At 43.6% G+C, this 27976-nt stretch overlaps 1 protein-coding gene across 1 annotated transcript in view; it reads left to right on the top strand.

Moving 5' to 3' along the window:
* Positions 1-7719, top strand: part of KIF21B (kinesin family member 21B) — a 1425990-nt gene extending 1418271 nt beyond the window's left edge. The window contains exons 40-41 of the mRNA XM_040424150.1: positions 6544-6743; positions 7424-7719. Coding sequence (XP_040280084.1) covers positions 6544-6743; positions 7424-7523 — 300 coding nt within the window. The 3' untranslated portion in view covers positions 7524-7719. The remainder of the gene's footprint in view (positions 1-6543; positions 6744-7423) is intronic.
* The last annotated feature ends 20257 nt before the right edge of the window (positions 7720-27976 follow it).

Here is a 27976-nt window from a genome sequence, read left to right as displayed (position 1 = left end):
CTAGCAAAATCTGCCCTTCAAAAACCATATGACACTCCTTCGCTTTTGAGCCTTGCAGTGTGCCCATACAGGTTTACAACCACATATGGGGTGTTTCTGTAAACTGCATAAGTAGGGTAATAAATATTGAGGTTTGTTTTGCTGTTAACCTTTGCTCTGTTACAGAATTTTTTTTTTATTGAAATGGAAAAAAAATGGAAAAAAATTTAATTATTAAATATCACCTCCATGTTGTTTTAATTCCTGTGAAACACCTAAAGGGTTAACAAACTTTCTAAAAATCTGTTTTGTATATATTAAGTGGTTTAGTTTTTAACCCCATCCCGATATATCATGTACTAGTACGTCACAGTTGGAAGTGACTTTACACTATTTGACGTACTATTACGTCATGCTGATCGGGCGGGCAACAGAGCTGTCCGTGCCCGATCAGTGCAGAGGCCCAGCAGTCACTGACAGCTGGGACCCTGTTGTATCCGCCGGCATTGTTTTAAAAGCCGATGCTGGTAAATCAACCCCTACTATGTCACCGCTGACCACAGCATAGAAAGTGTTTGTGGTGTCTAAGAGGTCTCCATCGGGTCCCCGCGCTGCGGAGACAGGGACTCGATAGGTGAGAAGGCATTGGCCTTACACAAGCATTGGGGCTTGCCTTCTACTGAGGCCTAGGAAATGCAGCCCCCAACTTACACTAATAATACACTGAGAGGCAATGCATTACAATACAGATGTATTGTAATGCATTGCAGAGGGGATCAGACCCCCAAAAGTTGAAGTCCCAGAGTGGGACAAAAAAAAAGTGAAAAAAAGTTTTTAAGAATAACAAAATAAAGTTTCAAGTTAAAAAAAATAAAACGCCCCTTTCCCCTAACATACACATATAAAGCTGTAATAAAATAGAAAAAAAAAAAGAAAAACAGACACGTCCGCAACGACCGGCTTTATAAAAATATCACATAACCTAACCTGTCAGATAAAAGCCATAACATTTTTAAAAAATGTGCCAAAAAAGCCTTTTTTTTTTGTCACCTTACATCACAAAAAGTGTAATGTCAAGCGATCAAAAAGTCATATGTAACCCAAAATAGTACCAAACCATCGCCTCATTGCGGAAAAAATGAGCCCCTACAAGACAATCGCCCAAACATTTTACAAAAATATGGCTCTCAGAAAATAGAGACACTAAAACATGATTTTTTTTTTCAGAAATGCTTTTATTGTGTAAAATGGAAATAAAAAAAAGACATATTAGGTATAGCAACCTGCTCTATAAAAATGACACATGATCTACCTCCTAAGGTGAATTATGTCAAAAAATAAAATGAAACTGTGCCAAAACAACCAATTTTTTTGTCATCTTGCCCCATAAAGTGTATTATTGAGTGATCAAAAAATCATATGTTCCCAAAAATGGTACCAATAAAAACGTCAACACTTCCAGAAAAAAAATGAGCCTATACACAAGACAATCAGCAGTAAAATAAAAAAAAAATCTGGCTTTCAGAAAATGGAGACACAAAAACATTTTTTTTTTCCAAAAATGCTTTATTATGTAAAACTGAAACAAACAAGAAAAAAGTAGACTTTTTTTTTAATGTTAATGTTTTTATTTTCATTTTCAGCATATAAAAAATAACAAGAGAACAGACAGGGAAAAAAAGATATAAACAGTGATGATTCCCAGATATACACGAAAGTTTGTTACATAATTATCATTAATCATCAAGTCTGTCGTTATCCTTTTTTATTTTTTTTCTTATATCCTACATATATAATACAAATTATAATAACAAGTTATAAACCACCCCTCCCCCTCCCCCCCCCCCTTGGTTGTCTTGGTGGTTTCTTTAGAAAAAGAAAGAAAAAAGAGAAGAGATTGATTTCTTGATCTCATATTGGGGATTTCAGTCTAGGATTTCAGTCCTCCCTCCTTCGTTTATTTATTAATTCTAAATTTTGAGCACGTCTCACCTACTCCTAATCTCCCCTCTTTCCTCATATCCGTTTACCTTCCCTGTTCATTTTATTTTATCTTACAGGCATATTCATATCTCTGCACCCTATCACATAGGTTCTTCCACTCTTCAATATTTGGTGGTGCGTCCGCCCCCCACTCTCTAGCCAACACAACCCGCGCCAGCATCAATCCTTTTGCCAATTTCCTTTCATTTTTGCTGTCTAAACCTATTTTCCTAATATATCCAAGCACCGCTATAGAAATCTCCAGTGGTGCAGTGCACCCAGTTGATCTAATTAGCTCCTGAAATACCTGAGTCCAATACGCCTGAATAGGAGGACAATACCAGATCAGGTGGATAAAATCCGCATTGTTCGCTTTGCACTTCCAGCATCTAGAGTCCTTTGTTTCATACATCCTGCTCAGTACCCAGGGGGTGATATAGGTTCGGTGGAGAATGAAGTGTATCAACCGAAAATTGCTCGATAAAGTGCTTCTTTTTATGCTTTTATAAATGCATCTCCAATCTAGACTATTAGACTCCACTTCTAATGTCCATTTTCTTTCACTATTAAACTTAGTCACTCCCCCAAGCCCCCTTTTAATTTTTTTTATATATCTGTGAAATTGATATTTTAGTCCCATTACTGTGGTAACAGAATTCTACAAATTCGGAGTGTTCAGTGACTAAATACTCTTTATTCTCTGTTGCGTCAAATGCGTGCTTTAATCGGGTGTATCTGAACAGTGTAAGAGTGTCTAATTCTATACAAAGCCCCAGTTCCTCTAGTGTCCTAAACTTTCCTTTCACCTCAATCTGTGAGATAAACTTTATACAATTTTTTTCCCAAAATACATAATCATCCAGCTTCTGAAACTCACCTACATTTATATTCCCCCATATAGGGGTAATCTTTAGTGAGTAACTTATCCCCAATAATTTTTTAACATTAACCCATACTAAGTGCATCATATTGCTAATTGGACACTTCCTACCTTTTATTTTAATAATCCCAGTTTCCAGGACACTAATAATATTGTATTGAAGACCTTCAAACTCGCCCACCAGAAAATGACGCAGTCTATCATCCTCTGTCATTAACCACTGAAGCTGGGATGCATAATAATAGCAGGGGACGGACAAACCACCATCTTCTTCATCTAACCACAAATATTTTTGTTTCAGCCTAACCCTTTTTTCCCCCCATATGAGATCATTTATCAATCCTTCCAATACATTAAAAAAATGATCCCCTATCCAAACAGGGCAGGAGGAAATAACATAAAGAATCTGCAGTAGCAGGACCATCTTGATGATGGCAATTCGATCTGCCTGTCGAATCAGTAATTTTTGCCAAATACTTATTTTGTTTTTAACCCTTTTGAGCAGTGGGGAGATGTTAAGTTCTATATACTCCTGTATCTGCGAGCTGATTTTTATTCCAAGATATTCAAATGCTTCTGTGGGTTTTAATATTTTAACATTAATATCCATTCGCATAGTTTCATAGCCGATTGGGAGCAGCACCGATTTCATCCAGTTCACCCTAAAGCCGGAAATTCGGCCGAACTGGTTTACTATCCCTATCAAGTATGGCACCGTTTGCGCCCCCCCCCTTCCAAAAAAAAACAGGATGTCATCCGCGTATAAGCATATTTTGTCTGCTGCACCCCAAACCTCCTAATATTATCATCTGCTCGCACCTTACATGCCAACGGTTCGACGAATATGGCAAATAATAAGGGGGAAAGGGGGCACCCCTGCCTAGTTCCCCTTTGCAATACCACCGACTCAGATATCTCCCCATTAATTTTAATCCTCACTTTCGAATGGTGGTATAACAATTGCACCCATCTAATATATTTTTCCCCCAGGTTCATCTCATGCATTATTTTCCAGAGGTATGCTCACTCCACCCTGTCAAACGCTTTCTCATCGTCCAATGACAGGATGGAGTGAGCACCCTCCCCGCTCATCTGGATGTTCAGCAGGGCCCGTAGAATATTTGTTTGAACCTGACGTTTCGGGACAAACCCTGATTGGTCTGAATGTATTATTTTTCCTATAACTCTTTTTAGGCGGTTTGCCAATAGTTTAGCACATATTTTAAAATCCGTGTTGAGAAGAGAGATGGGGCGATACGAGTCCACCTTACTCTCATCTTTACCCTTTTTCCCTACCAAAGTTATCACCGCCTCCAAAAGGGAAGCAGGGAGTTCCCCCTTGTCCATGGATTCATTAAGGACCCGCAGGAATACAGGGAGAATCACCTCACCATATCTTCTATATATCTCAAAGGGAAGACCGTCCAACCCAGGGCTGGAATTACCCCTTATAGATCTGAGGGTATCCCGTAATTCCTCCAGTTCTATAGGACCATTCAGCGAGTCCCTGTCCTCCTCGGAGAGACTAGGGAGCGGTACACCCTCCAGAAAGAGTCTTATATCCTCACACCCCCCTACTCCCTCCGAGGAGTAAAGGTCCTTATAATATTTAACAAATTCTTGCTCGATTTCTCCCTGGTTGGATGTTATCCCCCCATCTCTCCTCTCAACACACTTGATTCTGCCGTCCCCCCTTTGGTTCTGTATAAGAGTAGACAGCAGTCTCCCTGGCTTCCCTGACTCCCTGAAATATCGGGCCCCCTCAAAAAATACTTTTTGTTGTGCCTTATACTCCAAATACTTATTTAGTAGCATTTTGGCCTCTTCTAACTTAGCCGCAATTTCAGTGGAGTTGTTTACCAAGAGGTCCTCCTCTATTTTGTTTATTTTGTCCCCCAGCTCTCTCTCCTTTTTGGCAAATTCATTTTTTAGGCCCTTAATTCTGCCAATGATAGTACCCCGTAGGTATGCCTTAAATGCATCCCATACGTACCCTATTTGTGTAGATCCCAAGTTAATTTGCCAGTACTCCTCTATATCAGCGCCAATACATTCATCTTTATCTATCAGATTTAACCAGTGCGGGTTCAGCCGAAACTCTCTACTCTTTGATCTATTCGTTGTTTTAAATGTCAAGCTAATTAGAGAGTGATCAGAAATACTATTTATCTCATACCTCATTTTTAATATCTGGTCTACCAGTTCGGAGCTAGCTAATGCCATGTCGATTCTTGACATTATCTTACTTCCGCGGCTAAAGCATGAATATGTTCGCTTATCGTCATACAGATACCTCCACACATCTGTTAGTAACAGTTCCTGAGATATTCTTTTAAGGAGAGTTGGTTGACTTGTGTCATATTTATCATTTGATATCACTGAGTATCTGTCTAGCTTGTTGTTCATGACGCTGTTAAAGTCACCCATTACCAATATAGGACATTTACCTCAGGAATCTGTGAACTCCACCAAACGGTGAATCACACATAGAGAGAATGGCGGAGGTATATACACAAAAGCCAAAACACACACTATACCATTCCACTGACAGTGCAAAAATACATATCTACCCCTGTCATCAATCTTCTGATCCAGTGGGAGGTAATCTACTTTGTGATCGATATATACGCTAACTCCACATGAGTAGGTAGAAAAACATGAATGGTACTGATACTTAGCCCATTTCCGCATAAGTAGGTTTGTCTTATCTCTTGTGTTATGTGTCTCCGTTAATCCCACAATGGCCAGGAGATGTCTAATGATAGTGTCAAAAACCATAACCCTCTTAACCTTGTCTCCCAGTCCACGTACATTCCATGTAATAATCCTACTCATGTGTGCCTCCCACCTGCAATTTCATACATTTCATCAATACTAAACCCACCAAGACAACCATCCCAACCATTACCCATCCTCCTACCCTCCCAGTCCCTCCCCTATCCCCCCCTTATCCCCCTTCTGGTCGGCGAAATAGAGCATCACCCCCACCTCTTACACTACACCCATTCCCCCCCCCCTCCCCCCCCGCATATCACGGCCTATATCACGATCCTATTCCTTTGGCATCCATCCACTCCACTGCTTCCTCTGGGGAGCCAAAAAAACTGACTTGCTCATGATATATTACACGTAGCCCTAGTGGGGTATATCAGAGAGTATTGTATCTGGGCACCAACTAACCTCCTCTTTACCTCTCTAAACTCCCGTCTTTTTACCTGTGTCGCTCTGGAATAGTCTGGATATATTTCTATACTGCTTCCATTATACTCTATTGTCTGCATTTTCCTTTTTGCCCTCATTATTATATCTCTATCTCTGGAGCTTAAGATTTTGGCTAAGATTGCCCTGGGTGGACTTCCCTTTGGGGGGAAGGGGGGGGTCTACCCAGGATCCTGTGTGCTTTGTCAACTGTAAACCAATTAGACAGGGCCTTTTTGTCAAAACTGTCCTCCAGCCAATGCTGGATGAACCCCGTTGTATCTTCTCCTTCCACTCCCTCTGGGAATCCCACTAATCTGATGTTGGATCTCCGGGACCTATCCTCCATTGTGGTAATTCTCTCAAGCAGGTTTTTCTTTTCCCCATCTATAACTTCTACATGTTTGATATTGTCGCATCCGTACCAGCTTGCTCTATAAAATGGCACATGATCTAACCTATATGATAATTATGTTTTTTTTTTTTTTTTTTTTCACATACAGCAAGTTCCTAATGCACATAGAGATTGGGTCTGTGCTTTGGGTTTTGTAACAGGACGCCCTGTGATGCTTAGTGGTTGCCGAGGTGGTATTCTCAAAGTTTGGAACATGGAGAATTTCACACCTATTGGAGAAGTTAAAGGTCATGACAGTCCTATCAATGCAATGTGTAACAATAGCCGTCATGTATTCACGGCATCCAGGTGAGAAGGAACATATTTAAATTAATGAACAGTATTAATACATTTTCTAATTATTTTAAATAGTTATTGCTTTATAGTATTTTAATTAGATTTTCTGAAATATATTATCTTTATTCTTTCCATCTGTATCTAATTTGTTTCTCTATTTCCACTTGGATTGAGGTTGTCAGGTACCCCCCTCACAGATCATTTCTTACTTTCCCTCATATAAGAGAGTTAGCTAAGCATGTACATGGCCCTCTTAACTGAAGTGTATGGGAGTTATAAAGTAGCCAAGCCCTGTCTTTATTACTAGTATATTTCTTTCCACTGATTTTCTACCAGTTCTGCAAGGATTTTTTTTTTCCTACTCAGGGATTCTGTATGTAATGTTCATGTTCATGTGCCATCCAAGTGTAAAACAGCACACCAACTAAACACTGACCTTATAGTCAACAGACCAATTTAGAGAAAATTCTAGCTTGTACTACTTTGGTCTGATTTTCTAGTAAGGCTTGCACATTCAAGTAAAAGGGTCCAGGAGAAAAATTAACAGCATGCGAAAGCATCCATTTTTAGTTCCCAGAACACAGAAGCGGTTTACATTGTTCATCTGAATATAGCCTAACAGTGTTTTTTATTCTAAAGTTACATCCAAAGTTTGGTATATCCGCTGTTTATAATATCCCTTTCTCTTTTAGTGACTGCCATGTCAAGCTTTGGGTTTATGTTCCTGGTCTTACTCCGTGTCTCCCACGACGTGTTTTAGCAATCAAGGGCCGAGCAACAAGCCTTCCCTAATATGTCCACCATCTATCACTTACTCATCCGTCTTCCAACTAACCCTCTATTACCAATGAAGTTCCTGCCCCCTTTTATCCCATCTGTGGGGTACTCATAATTAAAAAGAATATTGATTGATGAGTTTTCTCATTATGTTTACAAATAATTTTCTAATTATTTATTATGTAAATTTAAAATATTGAGTGGACATTAAAGCGAAGATGGTGAGTAGAAGAGGCTATTTTCTGATCAGACTAGTCTTGGCTAAAACAGAACTAATAAAGACCTTTATAGTTGAGATTTCTGTTTCTTGTGTCTTACGCTCTCTGTTGTAAAATAATCTTTGCATAAACCATTTTTGCTTGAAATAACTGAGTTGAAAAGGAAAATAAAGATAAAAATAGATTAATGAGAGTCCCAAACCAAATATTGGGTTGAAATAATCACATCATGTATGTCAAATTTCTTGGACCATGCTGTCATAAAAGTTTTCCTAGTTGGGAACTTTCTTTATTAAATATTTTACCTTTCTTTTTGGCATGTCAAGCCATGGTTATAAATGCATTTGCCCTGTTACGGCTGCTGCATGAGAAAAGTACTGTGGTTTTACACTGCTGCCATCAGATTAATGCTGCCTACGTAATACAAGTATATACGCCTTAAAGGGGTTTTCTGGTCTTGAAATTCGTTTTATGTCCAATTCATAACATTTTTCTAAAAATTCAATGTGTCTGAATCAACTCTATATAAATCAAATACAGTATGCTCCAAATGACCTGGAAATTAGTATATGATTCTCTGAGATCTCCTAGGACTCCGATTTGTTTTATATATTTTGTCATTTTGTCCTGAACAATTATACATGTACAGAGGACAGGACATTGCCACAGTATGGGGTGTTGCTTCACTGGCCCATGCTGTCTCTGTATCTATCTCACAGGTGCTAATTGATACTGCTTCCAGGTGATGTAGATTTGCTAATGAAACTCATTTCTGCCTCAGCCAGCCAGTCTTCAAAATCCACATTGGAAGCCCAGGCTGCGTATGCCATATATCAAAAAGAAAACTATCCCTCAAAAGAAGCCTTGTCGTCATAATTCATGTTTTATAATAAATCTCTTATGGGATTGTGATCAGGCAACCAAGAAGTATCTGTGGTCACCAGCGCCAGGTGCTGTGGCCACGGGAAACAGGCAAATTTTTATTTTGATAGAATGAATTGATACTTCTTACTCATGTTTTGTATGTCTGCAATGGTAATAATGTCCTGGAAAACTGTCTGGTCATATTGTCCATCTCAGAGATACCTACAATAAGTTGGGGCTCAATTCAGAATTATGCCACAAAACTCCTCACTTGCATGTAATTAGCCAGCCTCCTGTCATGTGACCAGGAGGAGGGGGAGATGGCTGCCAGCTAGACCCTTTGAAAATTGCATGCCAGAATTCACACATGGTTAGATGCTATAGAGTTGCATCTAATGTGAGGACTGATCAATTCACTGTGCTCCCAGCAAAGGATTCCGCACTGATCGAATTGGTACTAAATTCCTTATTTTATCCCTTTTATTTTCTGTAACCGTTTGCTTAGATGTCCTGTTTTGTCCCCAAATTTTTTTTAGCACTGTACTTTTGTTGTATATTAAACCTTCAAATTTAATAAGTAATTCCATGTTGTTCTAATGTGCCCACCTCTTCAAAGTGCCGCTTTGCTCATTACCATTGAGGCCAGTGTGCTGGTTCTATACCAGAACGCAATATATTCCAGTCTAAATTGACAAATGGCAGTTTGTGTGTGTCTGCTTGATGATGTGTGATTTGTGACAGCGTGTTTAACCCTTAAAGGACCAGGTGATTTTCCATTTTTGTGTTTTCATTTTTCACTCCTCACCTTCCCAGAGTCATAAAGTTTTTATTTTTCCGTTCACATAGCCCTATGAGGGCTTAAATTTTTGAAGGACAATGCATACAATGTAGTGGGAAGCTGGAAAAAAAAAAAAAATGGGATGGAATTGGAAAAAAAATAAAAAATTCTGCCACAGTTTTTGGGGGCTTTGTTTACGGCATTCATGTGCTGTATGGGATTAATATTGTTATATTTTAATAGTACGGGTGTTTTCACACGTAGCGATTCCCATATGTTTATTTTTTTTATTGGTTAAGTATTTTGATTTTGCAGAAAGGGGGGGGGGGTGACTAGAACTTGTATACTGTGTGTGTATATATATATATATATATATATATATATAGAAAGAAAAATGGCGGCACTGGCTCCAGAGGGAAAGGCGGGTGCACGTCCCAAAGGGAATGGACTGGTTTCCCTGATGGATAAATTCAGAAAAATGAGCGGCACTCCAAAGGATAAAAGCAGTGAACCCTTTATTCACACTGGTGGTGCAACGTTTCGGCTCTAGTCACGAGCCTTCCTCAAGCAAAGATACAACTCAAATGGCAGTGATTATATAGGGAATACAGATCATGTGGTCACAACCCAATGGGTGTGTTCAACAAATCATAACAATACATAACAATAATTTGCAGTGAATACACATAATACCTTATAGTGTCGAGAAATATGCTGATCATCGTTGATCAGCATATTTGTGCTAAACAAAAAGCATGTATACAGATCGAGTACATAGACACAATCAAATAGTGTGACAACATATGATATATTCATTGTACATAAGTGTATGAAGGGGGAGGAGCAACGAGGTAATATCGCAGGACATACCCATCCAGCAAGGAGGCTCATTCAGCGCCGTGAAGTCGGCGTTGTGGATATCATTCTGCGCAGGCGTGGCAGCGCACCAATAGCGAGTACTCAGCAGACCAGGAGTGCTACGCGTCATCACAGTGGGCCGACACCCCTGCGTCACTACAGACGTCCTCCCGGAAGGACACAGTATGTAATCCTATGCGCATGCTCAATGGTGAATCGAGCTGGACGCGCCATCTTTGTTGCTGGAGAGCTGCCCTTAAAGAGCCACTGTGCATATCGCACCCAACCAAAAACAAAAACGGGCATAGGGGGTTAGAGAAGGGCAAAAGGAAACCCATTTAGCAGGGTGCCTATATGCCCCACCCTGGCAGAAAATCCACCGCAGCCACGGTGACCGCAGTACCTGCAGGGATAACGCCAGGGATACCAACCTCCCATCCTGCCCGAGAGGGATCTCCTCTAATTGATCAACAGATGCTGCAAAAGCGTATATAGTTCAGCTCCCAATAACAAAGAAAAAAATGTATATGACAAAAAAAGATTTAATAGAGTGTCGATGAAGATACATGTCATTACACGGTGCCTGCCATGCCTGTCAGCAACAGAACTAAACCAAATATAAATATAAATGTAAAATGCAATGGAATGAACCCCTTCCGTGGTATGCTGCGTATACTCCGACCGTATGTTCCATACCCCAAAGTGCAGGATATAAGTGATCTAAAAAAAGAAAAAGAGAAAAACATTAAATTAGGAATAATGTGAGTTGTATAACTCTCTGAGTATGTACACAATTGGGCGAGACAGTATCCAGAAATGCAAAGAGGGCAAACCAACCCTCACAGAACATCCCCAAAATTATAGTCAGCGTTTAAGCCCTTTGGCTTCAAGCTGTCCAACTTGTGGATCCAGCTCAACTCTCTGCGTTTAAGTATCTTGGATCTATCCCCACCTCGGCGAGGCTGGGGTATATGGTCCAGGATCCAGCACCTCAAATCACTTTCTTTGTGTGTGGCCTCAGTAAAATGTTTTGACACTGGCAAATCCAGCCGTTTTTTACGTATACTGAGGCGGTGATTATTGAGGCGGGTCTTCAATTCAGTTGTTGTCTCACCCACATAAAGCAAATTACATGGGCAAGACAACACATAGATGACATGGTTAGAATCACAAGTCAGATGGAATAAAATGCTGTAAGACACACCGGTATTGGGGTGTACAAAATACCTTCCCTTACGGATATATCTGCAGTTAACGCAGTTTAGGCAGGGAAAACAACCTAAGCCAGACTGAGTCAATTTAGTTTGCTTCAAAGATCCCCTGGAGCCAATATCTGCCTTGACCAACTGGTCACGCAGGTTCCGGGATCAGCGATATGATGACAATGGTGGACATGAGAACTCAGGGATATCTTTGAAGCATGTACCCAACAGACCCCAATGCTTGTTCAGTATCTTGTTTATTGAAGGACTAAGTTCAGTGTATACTGAAACGAACGGAATCCTGGCCTTTTTCTGGACAGTACCCCGTTTCTTCAGTAACTCAGTCCTATCAAGCGTGCGCACTCTGTCCATGTGTTCGTTCAATAGTGGTTTAGGATAACTGTAGTGTACGGGGACTGTAATGCCCGTCACTACAAAAGTGTCACTTGGTGTGCTGTCGTCCCTCCTTAATTATGGGGAAGTTGGTATATGTCATTTTTATAAATTGTCATGTAATGTAATGTTATGTATTTCCCTGTTACTGTGACACTTGCATGTACAGGCCTGCTAGGGGTGTCATTCCAGCTTCTAGTCACTAGAGGGAGCTAGAGAGCCCTAGTTTATATAAGGCCCAGTCAGGGAAGTGAAGGGGAGTCTAGTCTAAGTGTCTGTCTAAAGCTGCAGCCTGCAGTCTGAAGCTGGAGCTTAGACTATGTCAGAGACAAGTCCAGGCCTGAAGCCTGTGGACCAGGAGAGGGTATTGTAGTCCCTGTAACCGGGTTCCAGATGCAAAGAGAAGGTTCCCCTCCTGAACATATATATATGCAGAAGCAGGAAGACCACTGTTCAGAAACTTCTAGAGCCTGAGGAAGCTGAGAGGGAGACAGAGGCAAAGCGCAGAGAAGCAAGAGGTACTCAAGATAACAGAGGAGGTACTTTATAAAGCTAAAACCAAGGATATACGCCAGAGTTAAGGTATTGGACCTTGGAGAAGATTTGCTATGTTCCAGGATCAGTCAGAGATAGAGTGCAAGCTCCTGTACTGCAAGTCCTGTGTGTTTAACACTCTGTAGTCACCTTGCTCAATCTGTATTGCCTGCATCAACCGTATTGAAAAATCGACTGTATGCAAAGGAACTGCGCTTCCGTTAATGTCTCTATGAAAACTACTAAAGTTGGAGTTCTGTTTTAACATCACGGTGTTCCTCATTTATTCCTGCTATCAGCAAACGGCGTGCCACCGTTTAATTGGCACTGGCGTCACGAACATTTTCTACCATCACCTGCTCTTGCAGAGAGTCAGCCGTCTCAGGTTAGTGTCATTGCACTACTACACCCAGAAACTCTATTACACACAACTTGAGTACTCTGCACCTCCCCTATCTTGGAACTTGACAGCCATGGAATTCAGAGTCGCATCAAGTTTGTTCTCATCCGACACAACACGTTTGACACTGAGAAATTGGGAGAAGGGCAGCGACCGGATCATTCTCCGAGGGTGTGAGCTGTTGTAACACAAAAACGTGTTGGTATCAGTAGGTTTTGTGTACAGCTCGGTGTGCAACACACCCTCGTTGAACACTACTCGTGTATCCAAAAACTGGATCTCAGTTCGAGAATGGATGAGGGTGAACTGTAGATCAGGATCATGGCTATTCAAAAAGCCATGGAAGTCGGCCAAGTCAGTCTCAGAGCCTGTCCATATGAGGAAGATGTCGTCGATGTATCGCCACCACCTCAGCACATGGCTGAAGTGGTGGGACAGATAGACGACATCTTCCTCATACCACCGCATAAAAATATTTGCGTACGTGGGGGCCACGTGGGACCCCATGGCCACACCACGTTCTTGCAGATAGAATACGTCCCTGAAAAGAAAGTAATTGTACTGTAGCACAATCTTCAGCAAATCAATGATAAATTCAGAGGCATGAGGAGTATAGGCTGATGTCCTCAGCATTTCCTCCACCGCCCTGAGGCCCCTTTCATGTACAATTGACGTGTATAGCGAAGTCACATCAAAAGATGCGAGTAACACTGAAGACACCTGGGTTAAATCAACACTTTGTAATTTGGTCAAAAAATCTGATGTGTCTTGTATGTAGGATGATCCCCCTATGGAAAATTCCCGCAAAACTTTGTCTAGGAATACAGCTATGCCGCTAAAGATGGAATCGGAACCCAAGACGATGGGTCGTCCCGGAGGATCGATGAGGGTCTTGTGAATCTTGGGCAGCACATAAATCACAGGAGTGACCGGATGTGCTACCTCAAGAAAATCACTAAGACCCCCATCGATGATGCCTGCGGTCAAAGCCTCCCTAAGACATCGGCGGATGATGTCCGCTATCATGAATTTAGGGTCAGTATCTAGAATCCTATACACCTGTGGGTCATTCAGTTGTCGCATGATTTCCTGTACATATTTGGTGGTGTCCATCACCACGACCGCACGCCCCTTGTCAGCCGGTTTAAGAGTGAGGGTGGGATCGGATCTGAGGGACTCCAAGGCTTCTGTCTCAGCGGTAGTCAGATTGGGGTATCTGAAATCCGGCTTCCCCAGAGAGGATAACCTGAGCTCAGAAATTCCCTGTCTGACAGTGCTGATGTAAGCATCGACAGATGGCTCATTGATAACCGGTACAAAATTACTTTTTGAAAATAGGTTGAGAGAACCCAGGGTGAAATCACTCATCTGGGGTCTCGCAGCCGCACTTTTCTTGTGGAACCATACTTTCAGCTTGATGCGCCGAAAAAAAGAAAACAGATTAGATTCTATTTCGAACCAATCAACTGGTGCACTGGGACAAAATGAAAATCCCTTAGACAGGACACTCACTTGAGTAGCAGTCAGTTCCTTGGAAGATAAATTGACCACAGTCACTTCTTCCTCCCTGAGGTTGACTTTGTTGCCATTGACCTGGTCTTGCTGCTGCGTACTCCGCCTGGCCCTCCTGTGTCCACGACCACCTCTCCTAATGCGTCGCCGCGTCTCTCCGGTAACTGTAGACCCTTCTCTAAAAAAGACTGCTCCACATTAGAGGATGCCTGGGTTGTCTTTCTCCGTCTCCTGTTGTCTCGCTGTTGCGTATTGAGTTGTCTATCAGTCTGCCAATTGTAGATATTCCCTTTCCTGTAGTCGTCTGTGTCCCTGCACCATTTCACCCTTTTGTTTTCTTCAGAATCTGTTTGAAAAAATTTCATATGGGAGGACGTATCCTCCATATATTTAGTGAAATCTTCAGAAGATAAAAGAGACTGCAGACCGGCTTCAATATCGCCTTTTTCACACTGCAGAGTAGACAGTTCATGTTGCAGATACTCAATGTTGAGCAAAATAAAGTCTAAGGAATAACGATTTGATAAAGATTCAAACTTTTTGCAAAACACAGGATTGTCAAAGAACAAATTAGGTCGGATGTTAGACCGCATCCCTCTGGGAATATTTTGTGTTCTGTGGTATTCGCCAAGGGTCATTATATGAAGACGCAGAGAAATAATACGTTTGGAGAGATTTTCATACTTGCGCTTAAGCTCTTTTGCAGATGGGGTGTTGAGGAAGGTGGTATCTCCCCCTATGCCTCGCAGGATACGTTCAGCATCTTCCGTTGTGTACACACAACCACTGGTGGAAGCGGGTTCAGATGTAGACATCATGGAAAACAATATATAATGAATGCAAAACAATATTGAAATAGGCCGTGCTCAGCCAATAAGCCAAAATGTAGAAAGAAAAATGGCGGCACTGGCTCCAGAGGGAAAGGCGGGTGCACGTCCCAAAGGGAATGGACTGGTTTCCCTGATGGATAAATTCAGAAAAATGAGCGGCACTCCAAAGGATAAAAGCAGTGAACCCTTTATTCACACCGGTGGTGCAACGTTTCGGCTCTAGTCACGAGCCTTCCTCAAGTAAAGATACAACTCAAATGGCAGTGATTATATAGGGAATACAGATCATGTGGTCACAACCCAATGGGTGTGTTCAACAAATCATAACAATACATAACAATAATTTGCAGTGAATACACATAATACCTTATAGTGTAGAGAAATATGCTGATCATCGTTGACAAACAGTGATGTGTGCTAAACAAAAAGCATGTATACAGATCGAGTACATAGACACGATCAAATAGTGTGACAACATATGATATATTCATTGTACATAAGTGTATGAAGGGGGAGGAGCAACGAGGTAATATCGCAGGACATACCCATCCAGCAAGGAGGCTCATTCAGCGCCGTGAAGTCGGCGTTGTGAATATCATTCTGCGCAGGCGTGGCAGCGCACCAATAGCGAGTACTCAGCAGACCAGGAGTGCTACGCGCCATCACAGTGGGCCGACACCCCTGCGTCACTACAGACGTCCTCCCGGAAGGACACAGTATGTAATCCTATGCGCATGCTCAATGGTGAATCGAGCTGGACGCGCCATCTTTGTTGCTGGAGAGCTGCCCTTAAAGAGCCACTGTGCATATCGCACCCAACCAAAAACAAAAACGGGCATAGGGGGTTAGAGAAGGGCAAAAGGAAACCCATTTAGCAGGGTGCCTATATGCCCCACCCTGGCAGAAAATCCACCGCAGCCACGGTGACCGCAGTACCTGCAGGGATAACGCCAGGGATACCTACCTCCCATCCTGCCCGAGAGGGATCTCCTCTAATTGGTCAACAGATGCTGCAAAAGCGTATATAGTTCAGCTCCCAATAACAAAGAAAAAAATGTATATGACAAAAAAAGATTTAATAGAGTGTCGATGAAGATACATGTCATTACACGGTGCCTGCCATGCCTGTCAGCAACAGAACTAAACCAAATATAAATATAAATGTAAAATGCAATGGAATGAACCCCTTCCGTGGTATGCTGCGTATACTCCGACCGTATGTTCCATACCCCAAAGTGCAGGATATAAGTGATCTAAAAAAAGAAAAAGAGAAAAACATTAAAGTAGGAATAATGTGAGTTGTATAACTCTCTGAGTATGTACACAATTGGGCGAGACAGTATCCAGAAATGCAAAGAGGGCAAACCAACCCTCACAGAACATCCCCAAAATTATAGTCAGCGTTTAAGCCCTTTGGCTTCAAGCTGTCCAACTTGTGGATCCAGCTCAACTCTCTGCGTTTAAGTATCTTGGATCTATCCCCACCTCGGCGAGGCTGGGGTATATGGTCCAGGATCCAGCACCTCAAATCACTTTCTTTGTGTGTGGCCTCAGTAAAATGTTTTGACACTGGCAAATCCAGCCGTTTTTTACGTATACTGAGGCGGTGATTATTGAGGCGGGTCTTCAATTCAGTTGTTGTCTCACCCACATAAAGCAAATTACATGGGCAAGACAACACATAGATGACGCAGAGAGTTGAGCTGGATCCACAAGTTGGACAGCTTGAAGCCAAAGGGCTTAAACGCTGACTATAATTTTGGGGATGTTCTGTGAGGGTTGGTTTGCCCTCTTTGCATTTCTGGATACTGTCTCGCCCAATTGTGTACATACTCAGAGAGTTATACAACTCACATTATTCCTACTTTAATGTTTTTCTCTTTTTCTTTTTTTAGATCACTTATATCCTGCACTTTGGGGTATGGAACATACGGTCGGAGTATACGCAGCATACCACGGAAGGGGTTCATTCCATTGCATTTTACATTTATATTTATATTTGGTTTAGTTCTGTTGCTGACAGGCATGGCAGGCACCGTGTAATGACATGTATCTTCATCGACACTCTAATAAATCTTTTTTTGTCATATACATTTTTTTCTTTGTTATTGGGAGCTGAACTATATACGCTTTTGCAGCATCTGTTTACCAATTAGAGGAGATCCCTCTCGGGCAGGATAGGAGGTTGGTATCCCTGGCGTTATCCCTGCAGGTACTGCGGTCACTGTGGCTGCGGTGGATTTTCTGCCAGGGTGGGGCATATAGGCACCCTGCTAAATGGGTTTCCTTTTGCCCTTCCCTAACCCCCTATGCCCGTTTTTGTTTTTGGTTGGGTGCGATATGCACAGTGGCTCTTTAAGGGCAGCTCTCCAGCAACAAAGATGGCGCGTCCAGCTCGATTCACCATTGAGCATGCGCATAGGATTACATACTGTGTCCTTCCGGGAGGACGTCTGTAGTGACGCAGGGGTGTCGGCCCACTGTGATGACGCGTAGCACTCCTGGTCTCCTGAGTACTCGCTATTGGTGCGCTGCCACGCCTGCGCAGAATGATATCCACAACGCCGACTTCACGGCGCTGAATGAGCCTCCTTGCTGGATGGGTATGTCCTGCGATATTACCTCGTTGCTCCTCCCCCTTCATACACTTATGTACAATGAATATATCATATGTTGTCACACTATTTGATCGTGTCTATGTACTCGATCTGTATACATGCTTTTTGTTTAGCACACATCACTGTTTGTCAACGATAATCAGCATATTTCTCTACACTATAAGGTATTATGTGTATTCACTGCAAATTATTGTTATATATTGTTATGATTTGTTGAACACACCCATTGGGTTGTGACCACATGATCTGTATTCCCTATATAATCACTGCCATTTGAGTTGTATCTTTGCTTGAGGAAGGCTCGTGACTAGAGCCGAAACGTTGCACCACCGGTGTGAATAAAGGGTTCACTGCTTTTATCCTTTGGAGTGCCGCTCATTTTTCTGAATTTATATATATATATATATATATTCTTTTTTGTATTTTTTTTATATATATTTAAAAACTTTACATTTTTTTCTTCTACTTTTTTAAGTCACCCTGGGTGACATTAGATGCCATGGTCACATTTGACTACGGCATCTGAGGGGTGAAATGTATGCAATCCGTCTTATGGCAGATGTCATACATGTGCTGCGGGAACCTGGTGGCTATGGCGTCTGCTGCACGCGCGAGTGGGGGCCATGTTTAAAGATGCGACTTCTGTGGTACATATATGGTGGAGCTCGCAAAGAGGTTGTGCTGTCCCATGTGTTATAGAATGTGTCGGCAGATAAGAACCATTTGACCCATCTAGTCTGCCCAATATACTGAGTACTATGGATAGCCCCTGGCCCTATCTTATATGAAGGATGGCCTTATGCCTATCCCATGCATGCTTAAACTCCTTCACTGTATTTGCAGCTACCACTTCTGCAGGAAGGCTATTCCATGCATCCACTACTCTCTCAGTAAAGTAATACTTCCTGATATTACTTTTAAACCTTTGCCCCTCTAATTTAAAACTATTTCCTCTTGTAGCAGTTTTTCTTCTTTTAAATATTCTCTCCTATTTTACCTTGTTGATTCCCTTTATGTATTTAAAAGTTTCTATCATATCCCCTCTGTCTTGTCTTTCTTCCAAGCTATACATGTTAAGGTCCTTTAATCTTTCCTGGTAAGTTTTATCCTGCAATCCATGTACCAGTTTAGTAGCTCTTCTCTTAACTCTCTCCAAAGTATCAATATCCTTCTGGAGATATGGTCTCCAGTACTGAGCACAATACTCCAAATGAGGTCTCACTAGTGCTCTGTAGAGCGGCATGAGCACCTCCCTCTTTCTACTGGTAATTCCTCTCCCTATACACCCAAGCATTCTGCTAGCATTTCCTGTTGCTCTATGACATTGTCTGCCTACCTTTAAGTCTTCTGAAATAATGACCCCTAAATCCCTTTCCTCAGATACTGAGGTTAGGACTGTATCACTGATTTTATGTTCTGCTTTTGGGTTTTTACGCCCCAGGTGCATTATTTTGCACTTATCCACATTAAATTTTAGTTGCCAGATTTTTGACCATTCCTCTAGTTTTCCTAAATCCTTTTCCATTTGGTTTTTAATATTAGAAAGCTCCCAAAAATTGCAGTTTTTGGGGTCAGATGATGTGTAAACACAAGGTGATATAGAAGGCATCGAAAAATTATGCCTTAGCAGGAGAGATCCCTGCCCCTGTATATACAGACAAGTTAATGTGATAAGAAACAGTGGCTTTTGCACCAGCATCCACAAAGTATGCGTTAATGGGGGAAGAATACCTGCCTGTATTTATACACACAGAAGTGTTAATTGTCAGAAGAAAGAGTGGCTTGTAATGAACCAGCCTGGAAAAAATCTCCCTTTTAATTGGGAGCAGCAGCAAGGGTAGGTGTAACAAAATCTGAGGTGAATAGACAGATAGATAGACAGATAGCTCTCATATTCTCCTAAACTTACATTATCAATAGCTAATTGTATAGCAGTGGCTAATTTATATATTAAGCAAATGCAAATGGTGCCTCTAGATGCCAGCCCGTCTGAAGACTAGGTGAGACACTACACATTCTCAGAGGAAGCCCCCATTTAGCACTGGCCTGCTAATTGAAAACCATTTGGGCATCCTATAGAAGACCTGGGAGGGGGATACTTAAAATGCACAGCCACCCTAGACATGTTGGCTGCTAGACCAGTGGGTGGTCTAACCCATTCAGTAGATGAATTAAATAATATCAGAAGCCATAACTCCGACCTCATGGCACCCACAGCCTCAGAACCCTAATAATTGTGTTCAGCCTGACATGGGCTTCGGGCAGTCTATGCGCGCCATACTGGACAGGAGGCATTTCTCTGTATTCAGGATCTGGCCTTCTGGAATTCATAACTCAATCACATTTGGTCTCTGTATGACCGGGACAAAGCGACTCAGATTATGGGATCATACCTGTACCCGCAGTCCCTGTCATACAGCGAGGAATCGCCGTGATTCATATTGCCATCTTCTGGGAAGGTGGGGCAGAAACCTGAATAATATCAGACGTCCCAGAAGGCCAGACCGAAAGGAGGGAGGTTCCCTCACAGCCCACCCCTTGGCTGAGGGGGATAAAATTGGGTGTTTGGGAACAGGTAATTGTCAGCCATTTTAGGGATCCACATCATTTGGAGTGACTGCCCATATCGGCTGTCCACAGCCGGAATATAACTGCTGCATCTCAGTAAGCCAATATTCTGTATTTTACCCCTTTTATTTTATCTGTTTTACTGCATTGTTATTGTATGCATATTTTTATCTTTTATCTGACACTTTCTATTTGTATTGCACTGCACTATTGTGTATTAAATTTTAAAATTGATAAGTCCCTTCCTTGTGGTCTTATAGAACTTGCTCTTTCGGAGGGAATAACGTTAACAGTAGTGTTTCAGAGGATTTTAGGTCCCATATAGATAACCTGTTGTGGCGAAAATAACCTCGCCACTGGGTTTTGGAGGGGCCTGGTTGCCAGCCTCTTGCCCCAGGATTATGGGCCCTCTCATCAGCCCATGCAAAATTTAAACCCCATGGCGATTTGACTGTGTTTGTGGCATCTGAGTGCTCAGATCCAAGCCATATGGGGACATGTGGGGTTTTGAGGTGTGTGACAGAACCATCTGTCTGTGGAATTGTATTTTATGTTATGTGAGGGTACCCAGATAGCTAATTTTATTGTATTTGTGTATTCTGAGTGCTATTCACCTAATGATATGCACTCAGACTTGAGCTATCTGGGAATATGTTAAATGTCTGTGTTTGCTGTGAGGGTGTGACATTGTGTGTTTGGGTGGTGATTCCTGTCCCGTTGTTCCCACATGTGTATTGGTGATTTCCCTTTGTCCTGAGAGATAATTGAATTGCTCCTCGGGTGTCTCCAGGGCAGAAAGGAGGAAACCATGATGCATTGTGGGGATGTGTTGTGTCTGTGTATCCTGAGTGCTACGTATCTGTCCTGTGTCACAGTCTTCCTTCTGGTCCCCTAGGGGCGTGTACACCAGATGGGGACCTGCATAAATACGGGCGGGTAGCCCTCAATAAAGTGTTCCTGTTTTTACACTCAACATAGAGCCTCGTCTCATGTGTGTGGGGATTGCTATACTTGTATACTCCCCTGGCTATTACTCCTAGCTCTTGTAAGAGCTGTTCCTTTTCCTGGTTCCTGTGGTGGTATCGGTGTCGAGCGGAGTGCTTCGAGTCCTCGGGAGGCACTGGGAGCATTTATCAACGGAGGTACCCGGTCGGGGTGCTAGGAGATCCGTTACACCTGTGTTACTGTTGAGAGAATATCTGAGTATAGGCCCCTATTGCCTTATAGTATAGGTGGTGGCAGCTATTGTGATAGAAAATATTGAAGTGTTAGAATCTAGGGTAGCATAATTCCGTCATCTAGAATAGTGGGTGGGAATTTCTGTGGTAACTTGATAAGCTCACTGGTATAATTCACCCCAGTGACGTGACCTATTGAGTAGGGATCATGAAAGTAGGGTAATAGTGGTATATAGCCACAGGGTAGTAGCAGAAGTGGTGGCTGTCCAGCGGTAATGACAATGGCAGAAGTGGCAATGGAAGAGGCAGCATGGGGGTTATGAATAAGGAGTAGCAGCTGTTATGGTCGCAGCAGCAACAGCAGCCATATGGTAGGTAACGGTAGTCAGATAGTGGCAGTGGCAGTTCACTTTAAACATATGATACGAGGGAGTGGGAGCATGTGCTGCACTGTTTCTATTGGGGACCAGAAGATGTCCATGTCCATCAGCTACCTAAAGGCAGCAGAATCCACTAAGTAAGACAACAGCAACTGCACCGCGGGTAAATTGGACAGGTGGGAATTAAGTTTGCGCACCAGCAGATTGCTGAATATGTAAATTTGTTTCCTATTATTGATAGCTGCCGCTGGAGCAGAGTAGTGGTAGGAGTTTAAGTGTGAGAAGCAGTAACTGATGACTATGATGGCAAGGACATTGTGTTGCACGTTGATTCGGTCTGGATGGAGAACCTGGAAGGAGGAGAACATTCTTGTTGCATTAGCTGATGGCTACCTCTATTTTCCAACAGTAACTTGTGGTGCCACATGGTGCGGCAGTAGAGCTATTTGTGTTTAAATGCCGACGGTTTATTTTAATCCTGCAGAATGCAGATCTTGCACATGCAAATACTTTTGTCTTCCAGCTGTCAGGGATCAGCAGGTGTGAACCCACTGTGCCACTGACTGGCTATACTCTGTAGGGGCATGTCTAAGCAACTACCTGGTTTTCACTAGAGCCTCAGCTGGTGAGGATAGACTTGAGCCATTAGGGTAATTACCAGGGGCTACTCTAGAGCAATCTCCAAGTCAGTGGCAGCTGGTCCGGGCAGACCAGGAGATACCTGGATAGGTACCAGAAGCACAAGTGTCGTCAGGCAGGTAGGGTTGTTACCAGGAACAACAGTGTAGGTTCAAAGGATGAGGCAAAGGCGTAGTCAGACAGCCGGGTTGGTCGTTACCAGGAGCAACAGTGCAGGTTCGAATGATGAGGCAGATGCATATTCAAACAGGCAAAAGGTCAGGGCAGGCGGCACAGGAACAGGTCAGGCAATCCGGATCGGCAACCGGAGAGTCAAGGCAAGCAGGCAGGGATCAGACGATAAGCAGAGTCCAGGAACGAAGTATAAATCAGGAGCACACACGAGTATCAGGAACTAGCAAACTCAAGGACCTTGACACTGATGCATCTGAGAAGGGGGCTCAGCCACTTAAATACATACAGGAGAGCCATAGTTGGTCAGCGAGGTCACCTGACTTAACCCAGCGCGGCGCCAGGGACCTTGCCGATAAGCAGGGGAACAGTGGCATACAGCACTTCGCACAGACAAAGAGGCAGCTGAGCTTGGCTTAGGTCTGGCACGTTTTGAGCCTACACCTACAGTATCAGCGGCATCATCAGTTCCCAAGCTGACCATAATGGAAGAAGATCTGGCCCTGGTAGTTTGGGAGGTTCTCACTATACATTTCCTCTGCTCTTTATCGCTGCTGCCCCCACCCCCTCCTCTGATGTTAACTCCTCCTCAGCACCCTGATCTGGCTCCCAGGTGCTGTCCAACACACAATCAATGTCATCATCATCCCCATCCTCTAGGCTACTTTTATCAGACTGTGATATGTCATCATAGGCCTCTTGGCTCCCCTCCTGATTCACTGCTCTGTTTTTGCCCCATGTGCCACTGTATCTACCACTGCCCCTACCACTACCACTGTGGCTACAAGTGCCACTATTACCACCACTAACACAGCTATGCACGTGGTCCCCTGGCGTTCACTGAACCTTCTCCTCATGGCAGTCCAAATGATGACTGTTCTGACAAAATTCATCAACAGGGAAACAACTTGAGTATCTCCCATAGCACATGGGATTGTGTTGCCTCATCTTAGGAAACAAGAAGGCACTCCACTAGGAGAAGGCAGTGTAGACAGAGTGGATGCAACTGAAAGGCTGGGGTTGCAAGGAGGAGGAGTGTTTTGCCGATAAGAGCAAGAGAGACTCAACTGCAACTTCTTTTTGCAAGTTCAGTATATAACAAAGAATAGAAAACTTACATCAGAGATTGAGTCAACTGGCAATGATACATCAGCTGCTACAGGGAAAACATTTTCACGCAAAAGTGTCCTTTCATAGATGAGCTGCAACCGCTAGCTGAAAAGTGTCAGGTTTTATACTGTTTAACCAAAGAGTTTCACCCCTAGTGGAATGTAGCCAGCATATGCAATCTATAAGGGTCACTGTGTATATTTCGGACCTTGAAGTGGCCAATTCCCAGTTCCACAATAATACAGAATCCCCAAAAAACCTTGGAAGACAATAGTTAACTCTCTTGCACAAACATTTCAGACAAGCCTTTTCAGTCTATCAGATAAGAAAGGACAAGGTCTCACACAAACGTTTCAGACACTTCTCCAATAGTAAATTTCAAGATGGTGGCTCACTCCAAAAAGGATTAATGGAATAGGTGCTGCTAACCCAAAATAAGAGGGACACTCGCCCTCTAAATGGATAAATGCAAAAATTGTTAAAATGATGGGTGAGCACACTGCATTTGGACTTCACAATTAAAATTTAATTAAATCCCTTACCACTGATGAAGGGAAAGCCGTTCCCGAAACGCATCTGGCTTTGATCGGACACCTGTACAAGCACCTCCGCAACCATAAGCGTGGCCATGCTATGAAGATTGGACCCTCACATTAGAGGAAAGACCATTGGAACAAAGTATACACGGACCAAAAAAGGCATCCTCCTCTGTCTGGTACCGGAAGACTGAAAGGGACGGACGGCATAGACACGTGAGTCTCGTCCTAACTCCCGCGATAATTCGAGGCAGTAGGCTTGAGGTGTACTGAGCGTGTGGCCGGCAATCTCGTGCGCCGCCAGACCCTCGCCTGAACCACCACAGACATTGAGGAAGGTAAGAGAGACTTTACCCATTAATGCAGCGACTTTGATTGAATACCCAAGGACTGCCGGCATTATAAGAATATTTTGAAACAAATGGAGATACATTGCATACATTGACCAACATCCACATATGACTTCATCTGTATGCTAGATTTGTCCACACTAGGATATTCACAACCACACAATTAATGGATTGTATTGCAAAGCGACTTTTATGACAAGTATCCATCTGTTGCATGGACCTTATCAAGCCGAGTCTTGCCGAGTATATTGTATCTTATTGTATTGCATTCTATTGTATTTTATTTTTCAGGATTTTATAGAGTTTTATTCTTATATTTTTAGACATACACGTTGTGGCAATGTGAACATTGAGGTGGTGTTTCCCCAGGTTCCAGTCCGGGACTTAGGCTATGCTCATGTCCAGGGATCCTATTTAATCCTGCTACTGGATCTTGGGTGTGTCTCACTCTGGAGAGTGTGCAGACAGAGGCCTGGTGAGGCTCTGTTAGTGTGGTCTCAGCTAGGCAAGGCTGAGGGGCCACGAGGCTAGGCAATAGCCTGGACTTTGGGGGACTTGCACACAGAAGGCTGGAGTGGCTCCGTGTGGTCTGAGCCGGGAGGGCTGAGAGACCACTATCCCACAAGAGACCCTGGTGTGGGAGCAGCCTGGAGGTTGGGCTGGGAAAGCCGCATCTCATCACGGGTGTGAACTGTGGTACGCTTTAGGTGAGTCAGGGAAACCTATGTGTTTAGATAGGGCCCAGATGGGCAAGGTATTTTATTTTGGCTTTGTGTGTTTTTCTTTATGCCGTGTGCCACAATAAAGCACAGTTTGGCCCCTAAATCCTGGTGTCTGTGAAGAAGTGGGTGATTGCAACCACCGGAAAAGAGCTAATCCCCCACAATTGGTGTCGGATGCGGGCACATGTCCGTGCTGAAAAGAAAAAAAAACAACGTGGTTGCTAGGGACAACGACCTCACTGAAAGGAGCAGGTGCTGCTCATGCTGTTCTGGACACTTTTTGCTGGGTTGCAAAGGAGTTACTGTGCAGTGAATTAAAGGGCCAGTAGCCCAGAAAAAGGGGACTGGCTGCTAAAAGTTTTTCCTGCTACGAGACTGACTGTTGCCATGGGCCTCGGGTAAGAATATGTCCGACGGACGTGGGAGATTAAACGGCAGGAAAAACTGGTAAAACAGATGGGTTGTACCCCACGTGAGTTGGCAAAATTTGATGCTGAGCGAGAGGCTCTGGAGGCGCAGCTGCAGCTAGCCCTGAATAGAGGGTCCTCAACGCTGTATGGACCCTGCACAAAGTTCCCAGAGGTCGGCAGTGTGCTGGGAATGCCGGAGAAAAAGCAAAGATATGCCGTTGCCAAGGGCAACCGTCGGGAAGAAAAGGAGGTGGAGAGTGGTGCAGCTCTCAGGAGATCCTATGTTTCCTGCACGTGTGCGCAAAGTCCTAAAAGGTGCGGATGGAGTGACTGTCTGGATAAAGGTTGGAGTCAAGGCCAAGGCGTTTCCCGTGGCAACTACTGTATTAAGGAGAGGGGTGATGACCGTGCTGAAGATATTCCTAGACTCCCCTCATCTCCCGTGAGTGCCGAATCCGTGACGACAATCGGTAAGATCGTTCCAATTATCCCGTGTGTAACAGACCCAGTGACATTGAGCAGGCGGCAGTTGCTACCCGCTGGGCCGTTGGGTGATATGTCACCGAGGCTAGAAACTGTCTCAAAAGTGTGTGACCATATGAAAAGTAATATAATGCTAAGTGTACGGGACAGTCATGCAGTTAATAAAATACCTTGCCCGTCTGGGCCCTATCTAAACACATAGGTTTCCCTGACTTACCTAAAGCGTACCACAGTTCACACCCGTGATGAGATGCGGCTTTCCCAGCCCAACCTCCAGGCTGCTCCCACACCAGGGTCTCTTGTGGGATAGTGGTCTCTCAGCCCTCCCGGCTCAGACCACACGGAGCCACTCCAGCCTTCTGTGTGCAAGTCCCCCAAAGTCCAGGCTATTGCCTAGCCTCGTGGCCCCTCAGCCTTGCCTAGCTGAGACCACACTGACAGAGCCTCACCAGGCCTCTGTCTGCACACTCTCCAGAGTGAGACACACCCAAGATCCAGTAGCAGGAATAAATAGGATCCCTGGACATGAACATGGCCTAAGTCCCGGACTGGAACCTGGGGAAACACCACCTCAATGTTCACATTGCCACATATCCCCCCCCTCTGTTCAAACCTGTGGGGGTGAACACATGTACTAACTGGATGCTCATGACAGGGCATCCACATTTTCTTGCCATCGCCTGGCTCAACCTTCCTCCTGGAAGATGTGGTCAGCGTCAGAGGCTTCCCTTTATTTTGCCAGACCCACGACAACAGCGCTTGGTTTGTCACCCTCATGAGTTTATTACAGAGCTGACAAGGCCTCTGGGATTTTCTTGCCCATCTCATGAGCAGGTACTGTCTTTTTAAATTTTCTGGCTTCTGCACAGGCCCCTCACGTCCTTTCTTGGACTGTAGCAACTCTTGACTGAACTGTTCCCAGTCATGGTCGTGTCCAGACCCTTTCTCTTTTGCCTTGCGGGGCTCCTTCAGCAGAGAAGGTTTCTTATGTCTCGCTCCTTTTCCACGCATCTGGACCCCTTTTCCATTATTCTCAGCAGGGCTTTCTTCGGGTTTGGAGCCAGCTTCAGAGTCTTCTGCGTCTTCAGTGGCTGTTCCCACTTCAGCAGTCGCTCTTTCCACCCTAACCTTGGTCTCTGGGACATCCAAGGTTTTCTCCCATTTCAAGACCTCTGCCTTAGCTTCTTTGGCCTCTATTTCTTTGGAGTCTCCAATTTCTTTATTATCCTTTTTATCCTTCACGGACTTGGCCTCATATCCTTGCCATCTTAACTCCTCCTCCTTCTCATCAAGGTTGGAGGCACTGGGGACATGCAGTCTCCACAGTGTTTTATGGTCAATAAAGTAATGTCCCAGGTAGGGATTAACTCGGCAGTGCCTCTAGAAGTCAGTGTTAATAATGGAACCAGTGACATAGGCGATATATGCGCTGTGACCATTAGCAACTCCGAGAAGGAAGCTACCAAGTCAAGGTATTGCAAAATTCAGGTGGTCACTAGTAGCGACCAGACGACAGTTATACATGACGTGACGAGAGCTGAGTGGGGAGATGGCAGCCTAGTGTCTGAGACCCATACCCAGGCAGGGGTAGATGACCTGACACGTCAGTACAGCTGCAATCCTGAAGATTTTTCTCTCTCCACACAGTCCCTAGATATGATAGAGAAGGGACTAGATGTCTTCACAGAGTCACCGAAGAAGACTGCAGTAGATA

This window comes from Bufo bufo, chromosome 3, assembly GCF_905171765.1.
Source record: "Bufo bufo chromosome 3, aBufBuf1.1, whole genome shotgun sequence".
NCBI lineage: Eukaryota > Metazoa > Chordata > Amphibia > Anura > Bufonidae > Bufo > Bufo bufo.
Note: the sequence above shows the minus strand (reverse complement) of the source record. Positions and strands in the feature narration are given on the sequence as shown.